Genomic DNA, 19,194 nt, shown 5'->3' on the forward strand with positions numbered 1-19,194 from the left:
CCCACCTCTCATAGCTTCAACGTCGAGCCTAGAAGAGGAGGTCGCTAGCCCTATGAGGACTTTTTTACTGAAAATTCATGGTTTTTTTGTTATTTGCTAACATCTGAAGCTTGTTGCAGGTGTCTTGTGTGGGTTTCATCATTGATTTGGGCTTTAGAGATCATTTTTTTGACTAATTGAGGTAGCCGCAAGGTTTGGAGGGCTAATTAGCCCTACACGCAGGCCCAATTATGCCTTGGAGACTAGGCCACAAGGGTTTTCAAAGTGCTACACTTGCTCAAAAGTTTTCTTCTCTAATCTCTCTTTAGTTGTAGGCCTAAAGGCATTGATATCTAGGGTTTTCAAGTGATTTTCATTGCTAGTTTGCCATTGTGAATTTTGAGTCATTAGGGCTTGAAGTAGATTTGTTTTGTGGCTAACCTTTTATGTTTGCGGGCCCTAATTCACTTGGAAGAAGGGTTAGAGGGTTGATCCCATCATATCTTAGCCATCTAAGGCAATCTAGCCCTAGCCGTGAGGCCTAAAGCCTCTTTTTCACTAGGTCACAAGCCTTATTGGGCTTCTTAGGCCTAGCCGCAGCCCTTGGAAGACTAGATCCATTATACATATTTGTTTTAAGGCTAATCCATTGGTGTTGCGGGTTCTTTTTTAAGGGTTTCAAGGCCAAAATATCAATATTCCAAGACCTAGTCTTGTTAGCTAGTTTTGTACAAATCTGATCCATTATTTGCATGTGTGTTTGGGCTAACAATTTGTGGTTGCAGTGATCTAACCTCTTGTGAGTGCAGGCATTAGAGGAGTAATTTCTCTTGGGTATCCCCAAACTTCGCATAGGCTTCTAAGGGTTTGCATCTCCTATCCCCATCTCTCTCTTCTCACTGTTGAAATTTACATCAGATTTGAATTATTGACAACAGTGCTATAAGTGACATAAGTGGTGGCATTCATTAAGGAAAATGTCCTAAATCTAATCTAAATAATCTCAAGATCCTAAAAAGTGATTTACTAAAGAACTTAAGAGTAAGTTTATCACTGTTTTAGCTCATTTGCAATTGAAATATTGGATTGATATCATTGTAAAAGAAGTCTGATCAGATTTGAAGTAAGTGCTTAGGACTTAAATCTAATAAGTCTTATAAGCCTAAAAGTCACTTCATGATTGTTCAAAGTTTTGCCATTGAAATAGTGATTGTTTTCAAGTAGATTTTGGGACTACTATTGTGCAATGTGTGGGCTGATTTATAACAGTGATATAGTGCAAGAGAAGCTCTTGAAAATCTTAGGTTACATTGAAGTCTTGATAGTAGCCTTCCATTACTTCTCTTACGTTTCTTCTTGCATCATTGCAAAACATTGCATTGGCATCAGAATATCTCTATCATTTCAAATTGTTAAAGTGCTAGTTGCATTTTGCATATTGCATCTTTGCATTATCATTGCACTTAGCAAAGCATATCTTAACCACTCCCTTTGGCATGCTAAACCTTGCATTTGCATCCTTGCATTGTCATTATATTGCTTTGCATTTCTTGGCATCTCATTTTTTTGTAGTTGCAGCAGTTTTATTAAAAATCACTGTTAGTGATCTCTTATTGAGCTTGTCAACATTGCATTTAATCTAATGTGCTTCATTGACTTATGATCTAAGTGATAAGTGCTATAAGATTTTTCTTGTGCCAAAACGTTAAATCACTTCATCATAAGAAGATTTAAATAAGATCTTAATTACCTCATTGATAACCTCTAATAAGCTCTTGCGGTTGAAATTGCTAATATTGTTTCATTGGGATAGTTGTTCTCTAAGTACTTCATTTATTTGTTCATATTGCTCTTGTCATCTTGTGTTGAATAAGGATTTTGATTTCAAGTAATTTAATCTTGTTGAAGTACTTAACAAATTTAATATTCTCATTGAAGCAATCACTCACATCTTGCATCTTCATTCTAGGTTAGATGTGCATCTTTAAAATTAACCTCCAAGCATAAGCTTGGTTGTAAGAAAGATAGGGCCACCTTTCTCACACAATTTGCAAAGTCTAGACCCTCATCTGCAATTAACATGGTGACCTCGCAATTCTCTTGTGGGCAATTCCTTGTAGGAACGGAGGCACTTGGGTGGTTAGAACTCCACTGGAGGTATCATTAATGAGGCCTTAGCCTCCTTCCTTTGGACTTCTCTCTAGAACTTGCATTCGAGACTAGTTTCAAAAGAATTGAGAGGGAGGATTTACCTAAACTAGGCATCTAATTAAAATTAACCAAGATTCTGCATCTCACATAGATTTAGGTCTTGCACTTCATTTAGATAGATTTTGCATCCCTCAACAACTATTCATCCGGTAAATTGGAAATTATTAATTCATATTGTGCAAGTAATTAATTTTAAAATGCATTGGTCTCTAACTTGCAATCTCAAGGAATCTAATCCAATCGTGCTCAATAATCATACTTGCCACTTAAATCTCAACCAAGTTACTAGGCCATTCAGTTGTGTCTCCTTCACTTGTTGGTTCCTAGCAAATTGTTCATCATCTCTCCGTAGGGACTACCCCCCTTAGCCTGCATTTAGGAGACAGCTTAAACGAAGAGGGCAGGGATCAGAGTGACAACCCCCTACCCTGAGCGTTGTCTCAATCTCGTGTACAATTCAGGCAACAACAATAGGCACCATTAGTGAAGGGGTTTCTTGTGATGAGAAGCCACCTTGATGGGTCGGTCACCGCTCAACATTAGAGCTCTATATAAATAGACAAGCATGTGGGAGCAAATCATCAATAAAGCAAGCTCATTCAATCTTTTCTAGTGTATGAGAAAATTCAGCCAAAGAGAAACCTATTGTTGGAGATCATCTTAATCTTTTCTTCATCATTCTATCATTCTTTCTGGAAGCCGCACGTGTGAGGAAGAAGGCAAAGTTTGACCAAATCGTTGACTAGCATCTTGGAGGTTGCACGTGTGACAACTCGATTGTTCTTTGACCAAATTTTGATTGAAGTTGACGGCATCTATTTGACCACAAAGTTTGACTGCACATGCAAATTGTTGACTACAAACCATAGGTTTGACCACAGACTTTGACCAAGGTTAAGAGTTGACCACAAGGCCAAAGCTTGACCACAGGGCCAAAGCTTGACCACAAGGCAGTTTGACCAAGTCATTTTACCATTGTTAGATTTCTAAGTATTTTCACTGATTGACTATCTTTGACTTGTTGTTTGAACATGTTTGATTGGTATTTTGACTTGGATATTGGCACAAATTTCTTAACATTTATGATTTGTAAACCTTGTCGAAAAGACAATTTCACCTCAAGAAAATATTGTCGGGTTTTCTCCCAAGGTTGGGTTTTCCATGTGAAAAATCTTGTGTCTATTGTGCATGGTTGTCTTTCTATGATCTTTACTATTTTCATTGCATTTACTGTTGAGATTTTCTGAGTATAATTATTCAATGATAGCAGTGGCATAAAAAATATTGTTGTAATTATCAGGGGAAAAATTGTATTCTACTGCACTTGCCATAGAATTTCAACACTTTAACCGATAAACCTGGGTCTCATACCCATGCACCTCAAAGCCTCTTGGTTGATTTATGTACACCTCCTCAATCAACCCAATAAGAAACGTTGTCCATTCATTTGATATAAATGCCAACCAAAAATTGATGCTAAATACATAATGAATATGATGGCCTAGCTACTATGTCCTCATGGACAATTCCTTCTTATTGGGAGAACCCTCTAGCCACAAACAAGGCTTTGAATTTCTCTATGTTGCCACATGATGCATGCCTAACCTTATACAGCCACCAAAAGCCAATCATTGACTTCCCATCTAGTTTAGGCGCAATGCCCTACACATCATTCTTCATGATGGAATCATACTCCTCCATCATGACATCCTACCAAAGTTGTTGATTTGCTACCTCCTCAAAACTAAAGGGCTCTACATCAATGATGGAAAACATCAATACCGCATAATTCAAAAATTTCTTGGGAGGTTGACTTAACAAAATCAATCTTAGGAGCCCCAACTTGCTCCTATAAATACTGGAATGTTTGGGTAAGCCACTTAGGACCTACCTAGGGTTTCTAACTAGATTAGATGGTAAAAAGGCATCCCTGTTGAAATTTGGTACCAGAGGACAGGTGGTTCCCTTAGGCTTTGATCTTTGGCCTAGGGAAAAGTGTCCAAAAGAATTTAATTTTTCTCCTAAAGTAACTTTATAATTTTTATAAAGTTAAATCTAATTTAAAAGTGACTTTAAGTGATAAAGTTACTAAGTCTAATTTTAAAGTGACTTTTATAAAGTCAATGAAAAATTAGAAAGGAAAAGTGTCTTTGGAAATAAATGACTAAGTGGGTCTTTATTAAAGTGGGGTGAATTAAAAAATAGAAAGTGAGATTTAAATGAGCATTTAATCTCAGCCATTGATCTAAATCTATTTCAGCCATTAGATTTAGGGATCACCCAAAAGTCACTTAGGGTTGGGTTAAGGGAGGAAAAGGAGGAAAAGATCATTCATTCTTTCATGAGCAAATTGAGAGAAGGAGAGCAAGAGAGCAAGGGAGATTTCTGGACAGCTGAAAGCGGAGTTTCAGCAGAACGGAGTTTCAGCAGCTGAGAGCGGAGTTTCAGCAGCTGAAAGCGGAGTAACAGCAGCGGTGTATCAGCAGCTGTGTATCAGCAACGGTGTAACAGCAACAGCCGCGGTGTAACAGCAACAGCAGCGGTGTATCAGCAAGGCTGAGTTTCAACAAGGCTGAGATAAGTTGTAAAAGTCTGTTTGTTGATTTTTTGTTGAACATTTCTCTCACTGTAAAAAGGCATTTTCCAGAAATAAAGAAGAGCTCTCAAACTGGTTTTCCCCAAGAGTTGTAGGGGGTTTTTCCAGGGTCACATTGACCAAAAATCTCAGTGTTTGAATGTGTTTTAATGGCTGTTTATTACTGCTGATTTTTATTTCTGCAATTTCCAGCATTCTGTAAAATTTCCAGAATTTGTGTTTTCAGCAAATTTATTTTTTTCAGCATGTTAAATGTATGGTTATGGGAAAGGGCATTTAACTATATGGGAGAAATAAGGAGAAACTGAAAACCGGGGTGGGAAATGAGAAATTTCTACAATCCCCTCTACCTTCAAAAGCTTGTTAATCTTGATCCAATTTTTCCGAAATTTGTGGCTCGGCCTTTGGAGTAGCTAGCTCATCTAACCTCCTTAGTGTCTACTAGAGGTTCTTGAGACTTGGAGGACCATGCATTCTCATCAAACTTGACATATCTACTCACAAACACCTTTCCTTGAGATGGAATGTAGACTTTATAAGCTTTAGAGGTCTCATTGTAACCCACCAAAATGCCCTTCAAACTAGAACATTTTAGAATATCAACAATTGTAAGAAATACTTTTGCCCAAAGACATATCTACATCATGAAGAATCATAAATTTGGTTGTCTCTATGATGGACCTATTCTTACTTTATGCAACCCCATTCTACTAAGGGTTGCGATGCACTCTCAACACCTTCTTGATTCCTACTTGCATGCAAAAAATGTTAAAGTCTTTGTGGTTTACTCCCCTCCATTGTCAAACCTTAACACCTTAATCTTCTTTCATATTTGATTTTCTAGATGAACCTTAAAACTCTAAAACTTTCCAAAGGCCTCATCCTTGGTCTTCATTGTTAATTTGGCAGCTCGGTGACAAATTCCAACCATTGCATTAAATTCCTCTTTTCGAGAGGACCAAGATTGACTTATGAAGCACTCAATTCGGACAAGAGAAAGTAGATTTTTGAGGTAAAGCCCACAAGTACAAAATTGTCAAGGTCGGCCTTGGGTCAAATGGCACCTCTCAAAGACAAGATGGGACCCCTCAAGTTGCATATAAATTCAAGTGACCTCAACTTAATTTGGCATCTCCTCGACTCAACACATTTCTTCTCTCTCACTTGATTGGTTCATACAGGTCTAAGGCAGCTACTCTTCTTCACACGTGTGAGGGTTTGGAGACATCTTTGACTCCTTTCTTTGGCATCTTTGACTTTTGATGATTGGGCATTTGGTTTGGCTTGTTTTTCTTGGGTTTTGGATCTGATTAAGGAGGTCGAATTCAGTGAGGAAGGAAGGATGAAATTCTGAAGCAGCAAGACCACCTTTGACCAGTGTTGACTTTTCTACAGGAGTGGATCCAGTCGGTTCAGAGAAAAGCGCGGGGAGTGGATCCAGTAGGTTGTACCTCACCCTATTCGATCGAGAGAGCGTGAATGCATATATTATATATGTTATTATGCCATGAATGATAGATCGATTTCTTGAAGTTTGACCAGTATTGACCAAGGGTCAAAACGAGCATTTTCACTTTGATTTTCTTGGAGAAGGTTTGTCCCATCAGGCCACATTTTTGGGCACTAATACCGGGGCCTTTTGAGAAGTTTGCCTGTTGTTGACCATAGGTTTGACCGCAGAAAAGAGTTGTATATTTTCTCTCTCCATTGACCAAGTTTGACCGCAGTTTTTGGAGTTGTTTTAACTGATCCTTGACCAGCAAAAGAGGCTGCATTGACTGGGCTTTGACCAAATTCAATTGGACCAGATTTGACCATGACTTGATTGTTGTTGACTTGACTGGTTAGTGTAGTCAATTGTTGTTAACTTTTTGCATATTTGACTCTTCCTCATCATTTTGACATTGGTATATTGATTTGACATTAGATTGATTGGATATTGGATATTATTGAAATAACAGTTGAGCGTAGAACAATTGATGAAAAATTAACATCGTATCAGAGCCGAGAAAAATACAAGCCCAAGAGACATAGAGCAAGAGCATCCATCTTCTAAAGCAGTTAATTGAAAGGGAAAAAACTTTTGGTAAAAAATGTCTACCTCTTACTTCAAAGATAATGAAAAGTTAACTGATGCATCTGGCTTTGCAGCTTGGAAGACTAGGATCAATGTCACCATGGATGAGTATGATGTCTTGGAATACGTGGAAGGAAAGATTTCAAAACCTCCAGAAGATGCTCCCCAAGCAGTCAAATCCAAGTTTAAGAAAGGTGATATTAAAGCTAAGAAGATTATTATTAATTCTGTACGAGATAATCTACTTGTCTATATTTCATCTTTGAAGGCATACAAGGAAATGTACGATAAGATTGTGGGCATGTATGAAGTGAATAATTTGAGCCACAATATGGATTTGAAAAAAATCAACTCAAGGAATCTAAGTTGCGCAAGGGAGAGACTATATAATCATTCTTCATGAGAATCACTAAAATCAAGGATCAAATCTGGACTGCTCAAGAAATTATACCTGACAGGGAATTGGTGATGACTGCCCTTAGTGGCCTTCCTTCATCATGGGACATGTTCATTACTTCTATCAACAATAGAGAAAGGATCCCTTCTTTTGATGAACTATTTGCTCTATGCAATCAAGAGGAAACATTAACGATATCTAGAGGGAGAATTCAAAGGCCAAATGAAGGAGAGCCAACTCCCTTCATTGCTCAAGGGAAGAAGAAAAATGTGAAGAAAGGAAAGGGAAATCCATCTAAATCAAGAAGACCTCCTCAAACCAATCGAGATTCCAAAGATTCAAAAAGGCAAGATAGAGATGTTGAATGCTACAATTGTCGTCGAAAGGGTCATTATGCTCGAGATTGTCCTGAAAAGAGAGATGCTTCAAGAAGAAATCCTTCAAGGTCCTACAACAATAATTGTGGCTTCAATTACAACAGGTCACATGAAAGAAGGAATGATAGAAGAAGAGACTCTCCTGATGATTGTGAAGATAGCTATCGTCCACCAAAGAGGTTAAGAAATTCTAGGTATGAAAGTAATGCTACTAATCAATTTGAATATATTCTTATTTCCGCATTATCTAGCTCATCTCCTCCAAATACTTGGAATAGTTGGTTGGTTGATAGTGGGGCCTCTCATCACTTCTCTGGGTATAAGGAGGTTCTCTCTAATTTGGTAGAGAGGGAGTCCAATTTGAAAATTATTCTTGGAGACAACTCCACTCATCCCGTTAAGGGCTTTGGGTCTGTCAAATTTCACTTGGGCTCTGGGGAATTTGTTTTGCTTCATGATGTGATGTATATGTCGGTATTGAAGAAGAAATTGGTATCCATATCTGCTTTGGAAGACAAAGGAATGAGGGTTGCATTCATCAAAGGAAAAGTACTTACTTAGTCTGTTGGATCCCCAAAGAGAGATGCTTTCACATTGGGATCTAGATTTGAAGGACTCTATGCAGTCACTGGTAGACCTCTTCTAGTTATGGTCCATGATACAAATCATCAAAGCGAGTTGTGGCACCGAAGGCTAGCCCATCTACATTATGATGCTCTTCCTAAATTGAAGAAGTTAGTCTCTGGGATCCCAAATGTTCAAGCCCATCATGATGGTATATGTCCAGGGTGTGCCAGTGGAAAGAAAACAAGGGTACCATTCCCCTCTAGCAAGATCAAGACAAAAGATATCCTTCATCTCATTCATTCTCATATATGTGGTCCAATGCCCGTCAGTTTACTTGGTAGCCATCTCTATTACATCGCCTTCATCGACAATTTCTCAAGGAAGACGTGGATATATTATTTAAAGCAAAAAGATGAAGCCATCGAAATGTTCAAGGAGTTCAAGGCTTTGGTTGAAAATCATAGAGGGAAGAAAATAAATATCTTCAAGTCTGACAATGGTGGGGAATACATCTCAAATGAATTTGTAGACTTTTGCAAGAAGGAAGGAATCAAGAAGGAGACTATTATGCCCTACAATCCCCAACAAAATGGAGTAGTTGAGAGAAAGGACCAATCTATTGTAGAAATTGCCTGATCCATGCTCCATGATCAAAAGTTACCCAAGTTCCTTTGGGCTGAAGCAACAAACACAGTGTGGTATATGTTCAAAACAAGGTGCCTTATCAAGCTTTGGACAACAAGACCCCTGAGGAAGTATTCGCAAGTGTCAAGTTCGATATTGGCCATCTTCGAATTTTTGGCTGCTCCATATATTTCCATGTGCCGAAGGACAAAAGAAACAAGTTGGAAGTCGTTGGTAGAAAAGGTACATTTGTTGGATATAGTGAAGATTCTAACGCGTTTAGAATATATATTCCTGGTCAAAGGAAGGTTGAAATTAGCAAGGATGTAACGCTCGATGAAGATGCTACCCTTAGAAGAGCAAGGGACCTTCCCTCCACCTCCTCATCCTGAGAAGAAGAGTGATGATATGGATATTCTAGAAGGTCCACCTGTGCCTAAATCCAAGAGAGATATTGTTGATGGTCCCATGGAGCCTATGGACCCCTTGGATCCTCCTCCATGTGATTCCCCTACCAGGAAGAGGCCATTATATCTTCGTGACATGCTTCAAGATGTCGAGAAACATGCTATTGTCTGTGGAACATTTAGAGAAAGCAAGAAGCCATGCAGGTACCAAGCATATGTTGTAGCTATGAGCAATATGATTCAAGTTGAGCCTCATACCTTTGAAGAAGCCATGAAAGAACAAGTCTAGAAGGATGCAATGGCCAAAGAATACGAGTCAATTATGAAGAACGACATATGGGATGTTGTGCCAACACTGAAAGGGAAATTTGTGTTGCTTTGAAATGGCTCTACAAAATCAAGCATGGGCTTGATGGAAGCATCGAAAAATACAAGGCAAGGTTCGTAGCCCGTGGATTCTCCCAAAAAAAAGGAGAAGATTACGATGATATATTTGCTCCAGTGGCCCGGTATACAATCATTCATTCAATAGCAGCCCTTGTTGCAAATCAGGGATGGACTCTTCATTAAATATATGTGAAGACTACTTTCTTACATGATTTGCTTCAAGAAGAAGTGTACGTTGAACAACCTCCAAGACTTGAAGTCCATGACAGGAAGACCCATGTATGCTGATTGAAGAAAGCTCTTTATGGATTGAATCAAGCCCCCCGTGCATGGAATGCCCGCATTGACAATTACTTGATGAAGCTGAGATTCACAAGGAGCAGTGTCGATCCAAACTTGTACTTCAAAGTGGTCCAAGGTATTCCTCTCATTTTGGACCTTGGTATTATATGTTGATGACTTATTTTTGACAAGTGCAAATCCTCTTATTCTTGAATGTAAGAGGGAGATGGCTACTAAATACGAGATGAAAGATCTTGGTTTGATGCACTATTTCCTGGGACTTGAGATTTGGCAAAGACTGGGTGAGGTTTTTCTTTCACAAGGAAAATATGTTGTGAAACTGCTAGAGAGATATGGCATGGTTGAGTGCAAGTCCTTTCCTACACCTATGGAGATGAATTTCAAGAAGCTATGTGGAGAGGTTGTCGGACTAGACCTAGAAAACCCTTATGAGTATAGACAACTGATTGGTGCTCTAATGTTCCTCGTGAACACTCACCCCAACATATGTTTTGCAGTTAATACTTTGAACCAGTTGATGACTGAGCCTCACCATGTACATTAGGTCGCTACCAAGCATGCATTGAGATATCTACATGGGACTATTAACCTTGGATTGAGATATGTCGCTGGAGACGTTATACTACATGGATATACAAACACAAATTGGGTTGGTAGTGTTGTTGACAGGAGGAGTACTTTTGGATGTTGTTTTAGTCTAGGACCCACCATGATATCGTGGATGTGCAAGGAGCAAAAGCCAGTAGCCCTTAGCACTACTGAGGCCAAGTATATTGCAGCCAGCCTGGCAAGTTGTGAAGCAGTTTGGTTGAGGAAGCTCTTTGGAGAGCTAGACACAACAGTCATCTATTGTGACAAAAGAGTGGGATCTGTTTGTCAGAGAACCATGGAGTTTGATTGTTGTTGACCACAGGTTTGACTGCAGAACAAAGTTATACATTTTCTCTCTCCATTGACAAAGTTTGAACGAAGTTTTTGGAGTTGTTTTGACCAATTGAGATATTCATCAAGGAGGTGACTACATTATCTATCTTGCTCATGTGCTTAGAATTGAGTTTATTTTGCAACAAGATCTTCCAATTGATGTTCACACTTAGATATAGAATAACTAGAGCATCAAACATATCCTTAATTGCGACCTTTTTGATGATATCAAGGATCAAGTGGTCATTCACAAAGTCTAGGATGACTATGTTATCTATCTTGCTCATGTGCCTGAAATTGAGTTTATTTTGCAACAAGATCTTCCAACTAATGTTCTCACTTAGATATAGAGTAACTAGAGCATCAAACATATCCTTAATTGCGACCTTTTTGATGATATCAAGGATCAAGTGGTCATTCACAAAGTCTAGGATGACTAAGTTCATCTTGGCCATTTTCTTTTTATGTTCTAGCAAAAACACAAGATTGATCAGCTCTACACAAATCATGCTCCTCCAACAACATATATATCTAACACTTCCACCAGACAATGTTATAGGGACCTTCCAATTCCTCTTCGTATCTAACACCAAATGTAAACATACTCCTGTCCTCGGAATTTGTTGCTAGATGAAACAAACCAACAACCTAAAAGCAACCTATCACATCCATAATGTTATTCTCAAGCATGGATCTTGAGCATTCTCACCCTTCAAACCTCTGGACAACTCCCTATCACGTGTATGCAACCCTTCTATCCATACACAAATTACTGGAATGTTTCAGCAAATATGCTCTAATAACACAACAAAAATCAAACCATAGAAACTAACCTAAAAACTATTGATCGGTAAATCTTAAAACACCAATCAAATTTGAGCCAGGAGTCTTTAACGGTTCACCTACAAACACATACCACTGATAAAATAAAATAGCAAACACGATTTTCTGAACAATCAAAATGGCATCACTAATTAGCTATTAATTATGAAAACATAAAGTTAAAGTGACAGCACAAAACTCAACTCTCAAATCACCAAAAGGTGTCCTCCTCCTTTATAGACTAGGAAGGACATGTACAGTCAATCTAGATGCATGCGCAACAACACCTCTACTATGAGTAAGAAATCCTAACCCTAGTGCACCTATATGGATGGACAGCTGAGACAAAATAAGGTATACCCTCCTAGAGATATGTACCTTTCACAATGCTGGAAAATCCTCATACAAGTGTGCTCGTACAAACTTAGGGAATTGTGCCATCTATCTTTGTGCATTCAAAAGCTAAATAAAGCACAAAACAAAATTAGAACTGAACTATAAATTTTCAAAAGCATCTAACACTGGAAATGGACTGAAGATGGCCCTCAATTACTAGTGTGCCACCAAAACTATCGCACGAACTGCTAAAGGATGACACACTGCTGGTGCACAAAAGTTTGAAAATAGAAAGATCAATCAACAACTCAAAACTCAAACTCTCGAACCACAAAATGGTGAGTCATTCTTCTCATCTGCAAACTAGGAAGGGCAGGGGCAGTGAATCTAGATGCATGCACAACAATGCCCCTACTGGCAACCAAAACTCCTTACCCTATTGCACTTATTTGCATGGATAACTAAACCAAATTAAGGTATGCCCTTCAAGAAATCGTAGTTCTAAAAACTGGAACCAATGATCGGACCGGTCCACCTAATAAATCTGATATCAAACCAGAACCAGTCAAACTGGGACTGGTCAGATCTCAATGGACCAGTTTTTAAAAAAATACATTAAATAATTATTTTTTAATGAAAAAAAATATTTTTTAAGATTTAAAACATGATTCCAATCCAATAGAAACAAAATATGCAAAGTTTGTTCATTTATATACCATGTAAAGGTGAATATATCAAAATGGCACCAAGTGCAATACATATCATCGACAAAATACACAAGCAATGAGGCTCTAAATGGTCTAAAAAGTCCAAAAATAATGATACAAGCTACGAGACCATTGGCCTACTACAAGTCTAGACTCTACACATGATCAATCATCAAATTCATCACCACTACTAGACACATGAACATCATCATCAGCAAGAGCTACATAGACATCATCTGGTTCAGAGTCTGAGGATGCCTCAGCCTCATTTGCAACCTCAATAGCATTGCCACCAATAACAATAGAAGTGGACCTAATGGAAGCACGAGTTGGTCGAGTTGCACGACTAGTGCCTTCCATTGGTTGTTTGCCTTTCCTTGATGCAACTACTAGTCCTGGTTCTGATGGTGCCACCAAATTTGCTCTATCCCCTGCTAATGGCATGTCAATATCAAAATCAACATCAAACACATGATCTTCAGTCTCCTCCACCCATTGTGATGTTGGATCAATATCATCCAACACAATGGGATCTAGATCAATTGTTTTGTTCATCATTTGGTTCCACCTTAGTCGAAGGTTGTATTGCATGAAGACAGGATCATTTAACCGTTTTTGTTCCAAACGGTTTCTCTTCTTTGTGTGTATGCACTCAAAAACAGACCAATTGCACTCGCAACCTGAAGCACTACAAGTTTGGTTGAGGAGTCTAGTCGCAAACTTTTGCAATTGAGGACATTAGCCGTCAAATGACTCCCACCAATGTGCTGCAAAGAAAAAGACATTAATTACTAACTTAGTTCATTTCATTACTTATTTACAAATTACAAGTATTTATAGATAGTTTGAATTGTAAATTTGTAAACAATTTAACTTGAAAAGAAAAACAAATTGGAAATTGGAATTGCTTACCTGATTGATCCATCCACATCTCTTGCCATCTTTGGCAAGTTTTTGCCAAAGGCACCAATTGCCACACTTAAAAGAGTAAGTTTTCTGTGTATTTCCAACTGGTCTGCATGGATAGGGACCATGTGTTCCAAGCAATCAATCAATCTAGCTCTGACCTCCCCATCTTGCAGGTCTCCTAACCGAGCTTTATGATGATACATTGGGTTCAAAAAATACCCAGCCGCATGTATAGGACGTTGGAGTTTATGTTTCCATCTATTTTCAATGATCTCCCAGATATGGCTATATTTAGCTAACATGTCCTTGTAAGTTGCCCGTATCTGCTCCTTTGCCTAATTCATAGCCTCATAAATGTAGCCCATGGCCAATTTTTCCCCATCCACAATCCTTAGCACCTTAACAAGGGGCTCAGTAATTTTCACAAGCTCTGCAAACCTTTTCCAAAAATAATTGTCAAACACTCTTTTTGGTGCCTTTGCCATCTTGTCTACGAGCCCACCAAGATCCAATCCAATCATCAGAAGAAAACATTTTCTGCAAGTTTTTCTATTAAGCATTGAGACATTGAAACGTGAGGAAGTGAGTTGCAAATCTCATAATTGCAGGCCTAACAAGCTCTTTGCCCCTAGTGTTTTTCCTCATTAGGCTCAATACCCATGAGTGGTTCTACATGTATTTTGTAATGCACTTGGCATGCTCTATAGTGTTTTTTACCCACTCCACTTTGCCTATGTCCTCAAGCATGAGGTCTATGCAATGTGCAACACATGGAGTCCAAAATATGGTCCTATATTTGGACTCAAGCATCTTTCCAGCAAGAAAATAGTTTGAGGCATCATCTATAATGACCTGCACAACATTCTGCTCCCCCAGTTCCTGAATAATGTCATCCAAAAGCTCAAATAGAAGGGTTGCATCCTTCACCTTATCAGATGCATCAACTAATCGCAAAAACATGGTTCCTTGAGGACAAGAAACAAGGAAATTAATGATAGTGCAGTTCTTTCCATCGGCCATCCATCTAACATGATGGAACAACCTGTTTTGAGCCATGAATCTCTATACTTAGCCAAATACTCATCAATGGAAAAAATCTCTTTTTACAAAAGAGCTCCCCTCAAGTCATGCATACTAGGGCCTTTGAAGCCCTTTCCTGAAACTATAACAGAGTCCCACATAGCTTGGTAATAAAGTGAGTGAGCAGCAGTGTATGGGATATTTGCATCATACCACCATCTAACAATGTATTCATAAGAAGTTTCTTTGCATTGTTTTTTCCAATGTTGATCCAAAGTGGGTTGACAACTTCGCTGGGAGGAAGTGGGATTAGAAGAGGCAATGGTGGCAGAGGATGAGAAATAAATCTGGATGTTTGTTCTCTTTGTTCCTTTTGATCGTTGGCCAAAAGGAGGAACATAGTGAAATGGGTCATTGGTGGAAGGAATAGAAAAGGAGTCTTGAATCTCATAATCATCATACCCACTCTCTTTCATGGCTTCTAATAATTCCCTCTTCCTTGCAATGTCATCTTGGATGGCCTTCTCCCTAGCTTTATTCTACTCAAACTTTTCAAACTTGGAAAGGTATTCTGCCCTAATAGGACCTAGCACTTCATTTGGTGCTTCACATGGCTTTACTTGGCCTCTTATCCCAGCCAAGTGTTGTTTCATTTGGAGAATATAGCTCTCCCCCCCCAACCTCCAATAGGTTATGGCAAAATTTGCATACCATTTTTCCATCAATCAAATCACAATGAGCCCTGCATTGTCCTTGGCTTTTGGAGCCATGTTGGCTTGAAATAATTAAAATTTGCAAAGAAATCTGCCATTTAAAAAGTTTGTAGCTAAGAAAAATGGAAACCAAAGCTAAATTTAGGAAAAAAATGCACATGTAACTCACAAAATTTGATAGCATGGGGCTAGAGATTTGATATCATAGACACACAAAAATTTTAATACATGGACAGCAGTGAAATGAGAAATTTTTCAAGTGAAAATCCTTACCTGGAAATGCAAACTAGCTTCTTTAGCCTCCTCTTGAAGATGCCAACTCCACTGACGACTCCAAACTATCTCCAAAATAGCTTCAACTGCAACTCCAAGCCTCCAAGATGACTACTCCAACAAAAACTCAACACTCTCCAAGCTCCCAATCAAACTCACAAAAACTCCAAACGAGATGTGTGAGACAAATGAGAGGGGTAAGCTCCTTTTAAAGGCTTGGAGAGGGTGTTTTGGAGGGAAACAACCCTTATTTCCCTCCAAAACACCCTGGAACCTTCCTAAAGTGCGTTGTGTGGGTCCTTCGTGGCCTTGGTAGTGAACCGGCCGGTTTAGGACAGAACCGGTCGGTTTGACTATAAACCAGCTGGTTCCATCCTCAACCGGCCGGTTAGCACCGATTTTTCTGATTTGTGGACGAAGAGGTGGGTTAAACCCAATTTTTCAGCTAATTTGACCCAGTCAGCTAATGAACCTGCCAGTTTGACTGGTTTCCGGTTCAAGCCAGCTGGTTTTTAAGACACTGCTAGAAATACGCACCCTCCACCATGCTGGAAAATTCTCATGCAAGAGCATCCATACCAACTTAGGGAACTGCACGCTCTATCTTTGAGTGTGCAAAACTAAATAAAGCACAAAACTAATTTAGTACTGATATGCTAATTTGAAAAGCATCTCAAACTGGAAATACTGAATATGGCGCAAGCATGCACTCCCTCTCTTTCTCTCTCTCCATAAATACTAGTGCGCCCCGAATACTGCTGCATGAAGTGCTAAAGGAGGGCACACTGATGCTGTACGCACTGCTTTGCTTTGGGTGAACCACGTTAAACCCCTGTGTTTTTTGTGATATGTGTTTTTATGCTGTTGTTGTCTTTTGTTTTAGCTGCGCACCGTTGGCTCTAACAGCTGGAACACTATCTGAGCTACACAGGTAAACTAACAGTGCATTTTCTTGCGAGGGAAATCAAAGAGGAGCTAGGTCATACAAAATTTGGAATACTTTATGAATTTACAACTCAGCCAACTCCCAATTATTGCCAAGTTGAACAAAAGAATCCACTCTACGTGTTTGTTGAATCCCCGCCGAGTCCAAAGCTTGTGACAAAACATGACTTTGTATGCGATGAGGTTGGATTCCCGTCCCTGTGGCACAGACCCTATAGATGGATTTTAAGCACTTCACAAAAGAGAAGAATGCGTTGGTGTAGAAGAGTCTGAAACAAACGAAAAGGCTATTTGGGGGTCACACATGTAACTGAAATAGATATTTTGAATGGGAAAATCAGAAAGATACAAGTGCTGGAAACTCAAAAAATGGTGGAAATTATGATCTGTATCTTCAAGATATCTGAGGAACAAAGAATATATATAATAAAGAATGAAAAGCCCTCTGTGTAATTCCTTCGTGTAAACAATCAAGATAAAAACCACGTAGCACTGATTGCTAGAGCAGATCATTTAAAACGTAAAGGGTTTCACACTACATGTTATTGGCACGGCAATCTCTTTCTAAAACAGATTTAATTAGCAACATTGGCCATCCTTATAGCAGGCTGTCAACCTTTTGTACAAAAAGAGCAGATTTTAGCCGAATCTATTTTTCCTTGAATTGTTTGACAAATGTATGACTGGACAGCAAGTGAATCAGAATAAAGCATATCTTCATTTAAGAGGCAGTGCTCAGAGTCGCTCGCGAACCGGATGACATACATAGATAATCAAACATACTCTAAACATCAGCACAAAGTCCCATCAACACTCTCTTAATCTGAAAGCATGTGCGAAGACGCCAAAAAAATTATATATTTACATCCAAGAAAAAGGAGTTTCTGAAATTAATTAAACTGATTACCAATTACACTGACCAGCTGCTCAAGAATTGAATCTCACAGTAAAACTGAACAAATCTATAATTGCAAATATAAAAGGTGCTTTCTTTAAAATATTAATATTTAACAATTCGTTCAACCAATGCTGAAATGGTAAAAAATGAAAATGACCAATGTGCAAAGAAGCTACGGGCATATATAAACAAAATTTACTGCGAAAAGAAAAAAGAAAGCTAAAAGAAAAGGAGACCGACTTTCCTGGAGCGATCGGGCCCGGTCATTTTGCTTCTCAACTGCACGCGCACAGGCTTCAAGCCACGGCCCTCCGCCGCCTTGGTTTCCACAGGTAACGGAGAGACCGAAGAAGAAGAAAGGGAATCAACTGTTTGTTTCTCTTTTCCTGATTCGTGAGCGCTTGAAGAATGACTCCAGCGACGCTGATACCACCTACGGACGCTATCTACTACCGTCCCTCCCATATGTGTGATGATGCTCCTGTTCTTCTGCTCGCATTTCAGTCCGTCCGAATCCTCTTTGAAGCCCCGAGGATTCGAACCTGGATCTGTGCAGAAGCAGGCGAAATTCGTTTTCGATGCGCGTAGAGAAATTAATCCCGGGACTTCCAAACTCTTTTCTTTCTCCTCGTCCGCGTCCTCGGAAGTAGTAATAATCCGATTTGACGCGGCACACACGGCAGTCTTATTTCTCAGAGTATAACCCCATGAGCTCCCGGGTTCGGACCCCGAGTTCGACCTCTGTTAACTTAATTGTTTTTAGCTGCCGTGATATCACTCTCATTATTTTAATCCATTAACGCCGCGTATACGTGGTGGGTCGCCATGGCTTTGACTATCGCTAACAATAATCTCCGCTTCCGCTTATCCAGAGTGTTTGGCAGAGTGTTTGGAAGGGAAGTTAGCTTTATATTGAGCAGCTTTACACATGTACTGGATCCCATTCATCCATTTTAAAATATAATATAAATTAAAATTATCTTACATATTTTATTTAAATTAAAATTTATAATGGTTTATTTATGTTTTTTTTAATTAAATATATTATTTATATATATATGGTAAGTGAAACCTAAAGGGGTTGAATTTAATATTAGAAAATGAGGAGGTTTTCATCATAGGCAATTTACTATTTTCATGAAGGTCTAGCTTAAATCATCTAACAACTTGAGGTAGTGGTTGAATATTTGATTGCAGCTAAATATATAATATTAAATGGTCTTTTTATTGTTAAAATTTAAATTCTAAATCACTGTAGACTAATAATAAAACACCAGGTAAATCCTGAATGTAATATGTTTATATATATATTGATAAAAATTGAATGAGTGGTGCTCCTTAAATAGGAGTTGAGTGGCCATGCCTAATACTGATGTCTCTTCGTTTTAATTAATTATTTGATAATTTATTTATTATACTTAATAATTTATTTATCTAAATAATATTTTAATATTTATAACATCTTTCAAAAAAAATCACATACGAGATAGTCTCGTCCTGTTTCTGTTTCGAATCAACCAGTGTGGTTCATCTTCAGGACAAGATGATGAATCAGATCTAGGCAATGAAATAAATAGATGAATAGAGTCTTCAGGACAAGATGATGAATCAGATCTAGGCAATGAAATAAATAGATGAATAGAGTCTTCAGGACAAGATGATGAATCAGATCTAGGCAATGAAATAAATAGATGAATAGAGTCTTCAGGACAAGATGATGAA

The 19,194-nt window shown here is 38.6% G+C and overlaps 1 protein-coding gene across 1 annotated transcript in view; it reads right to left on the bottom strand.

Annotated features, from left to right (window-relative positions):
* LOC149254266 (mitogen-activated protein kinase 9-like) overlaps positions 1-18,281 on the bottom strand; it is a 56,205-nt gene extending 37,924 nt beyond the window's left edge. Inside the window, exon 1 of the mRNA XM_089460105.1 lies at positions 17,713-18,281. Within this exon, the coding sequence (XP_089316231.1) occupies positions 17,713-17,937 (225 nt within the window). The 5' untranslated portion in view covers positions 17,938-18,281. The remainder of the gene's footprint in view (positions 1-17,712) is intronic.
* Between the last annotated feature and the right edge of the window lie 913 nt (positions 18,282-19,194).

The sequence above is a fragment of the Pinus tabuliformis genome, chromosome 7 (assembly GCF_031772625.1).
Source record: "Pinus tabuliformis cultivar Carrire ecotype Pingquan chromosome 7, CPIR1, whole genome shotgun sequence".
Taxonomy (NCBI): Eukaryota; Viridiplantae; Streptophyta; class Pinopsida; order Pinales; family Pinaceae; genus Pinus; species Pinus tabuliformis.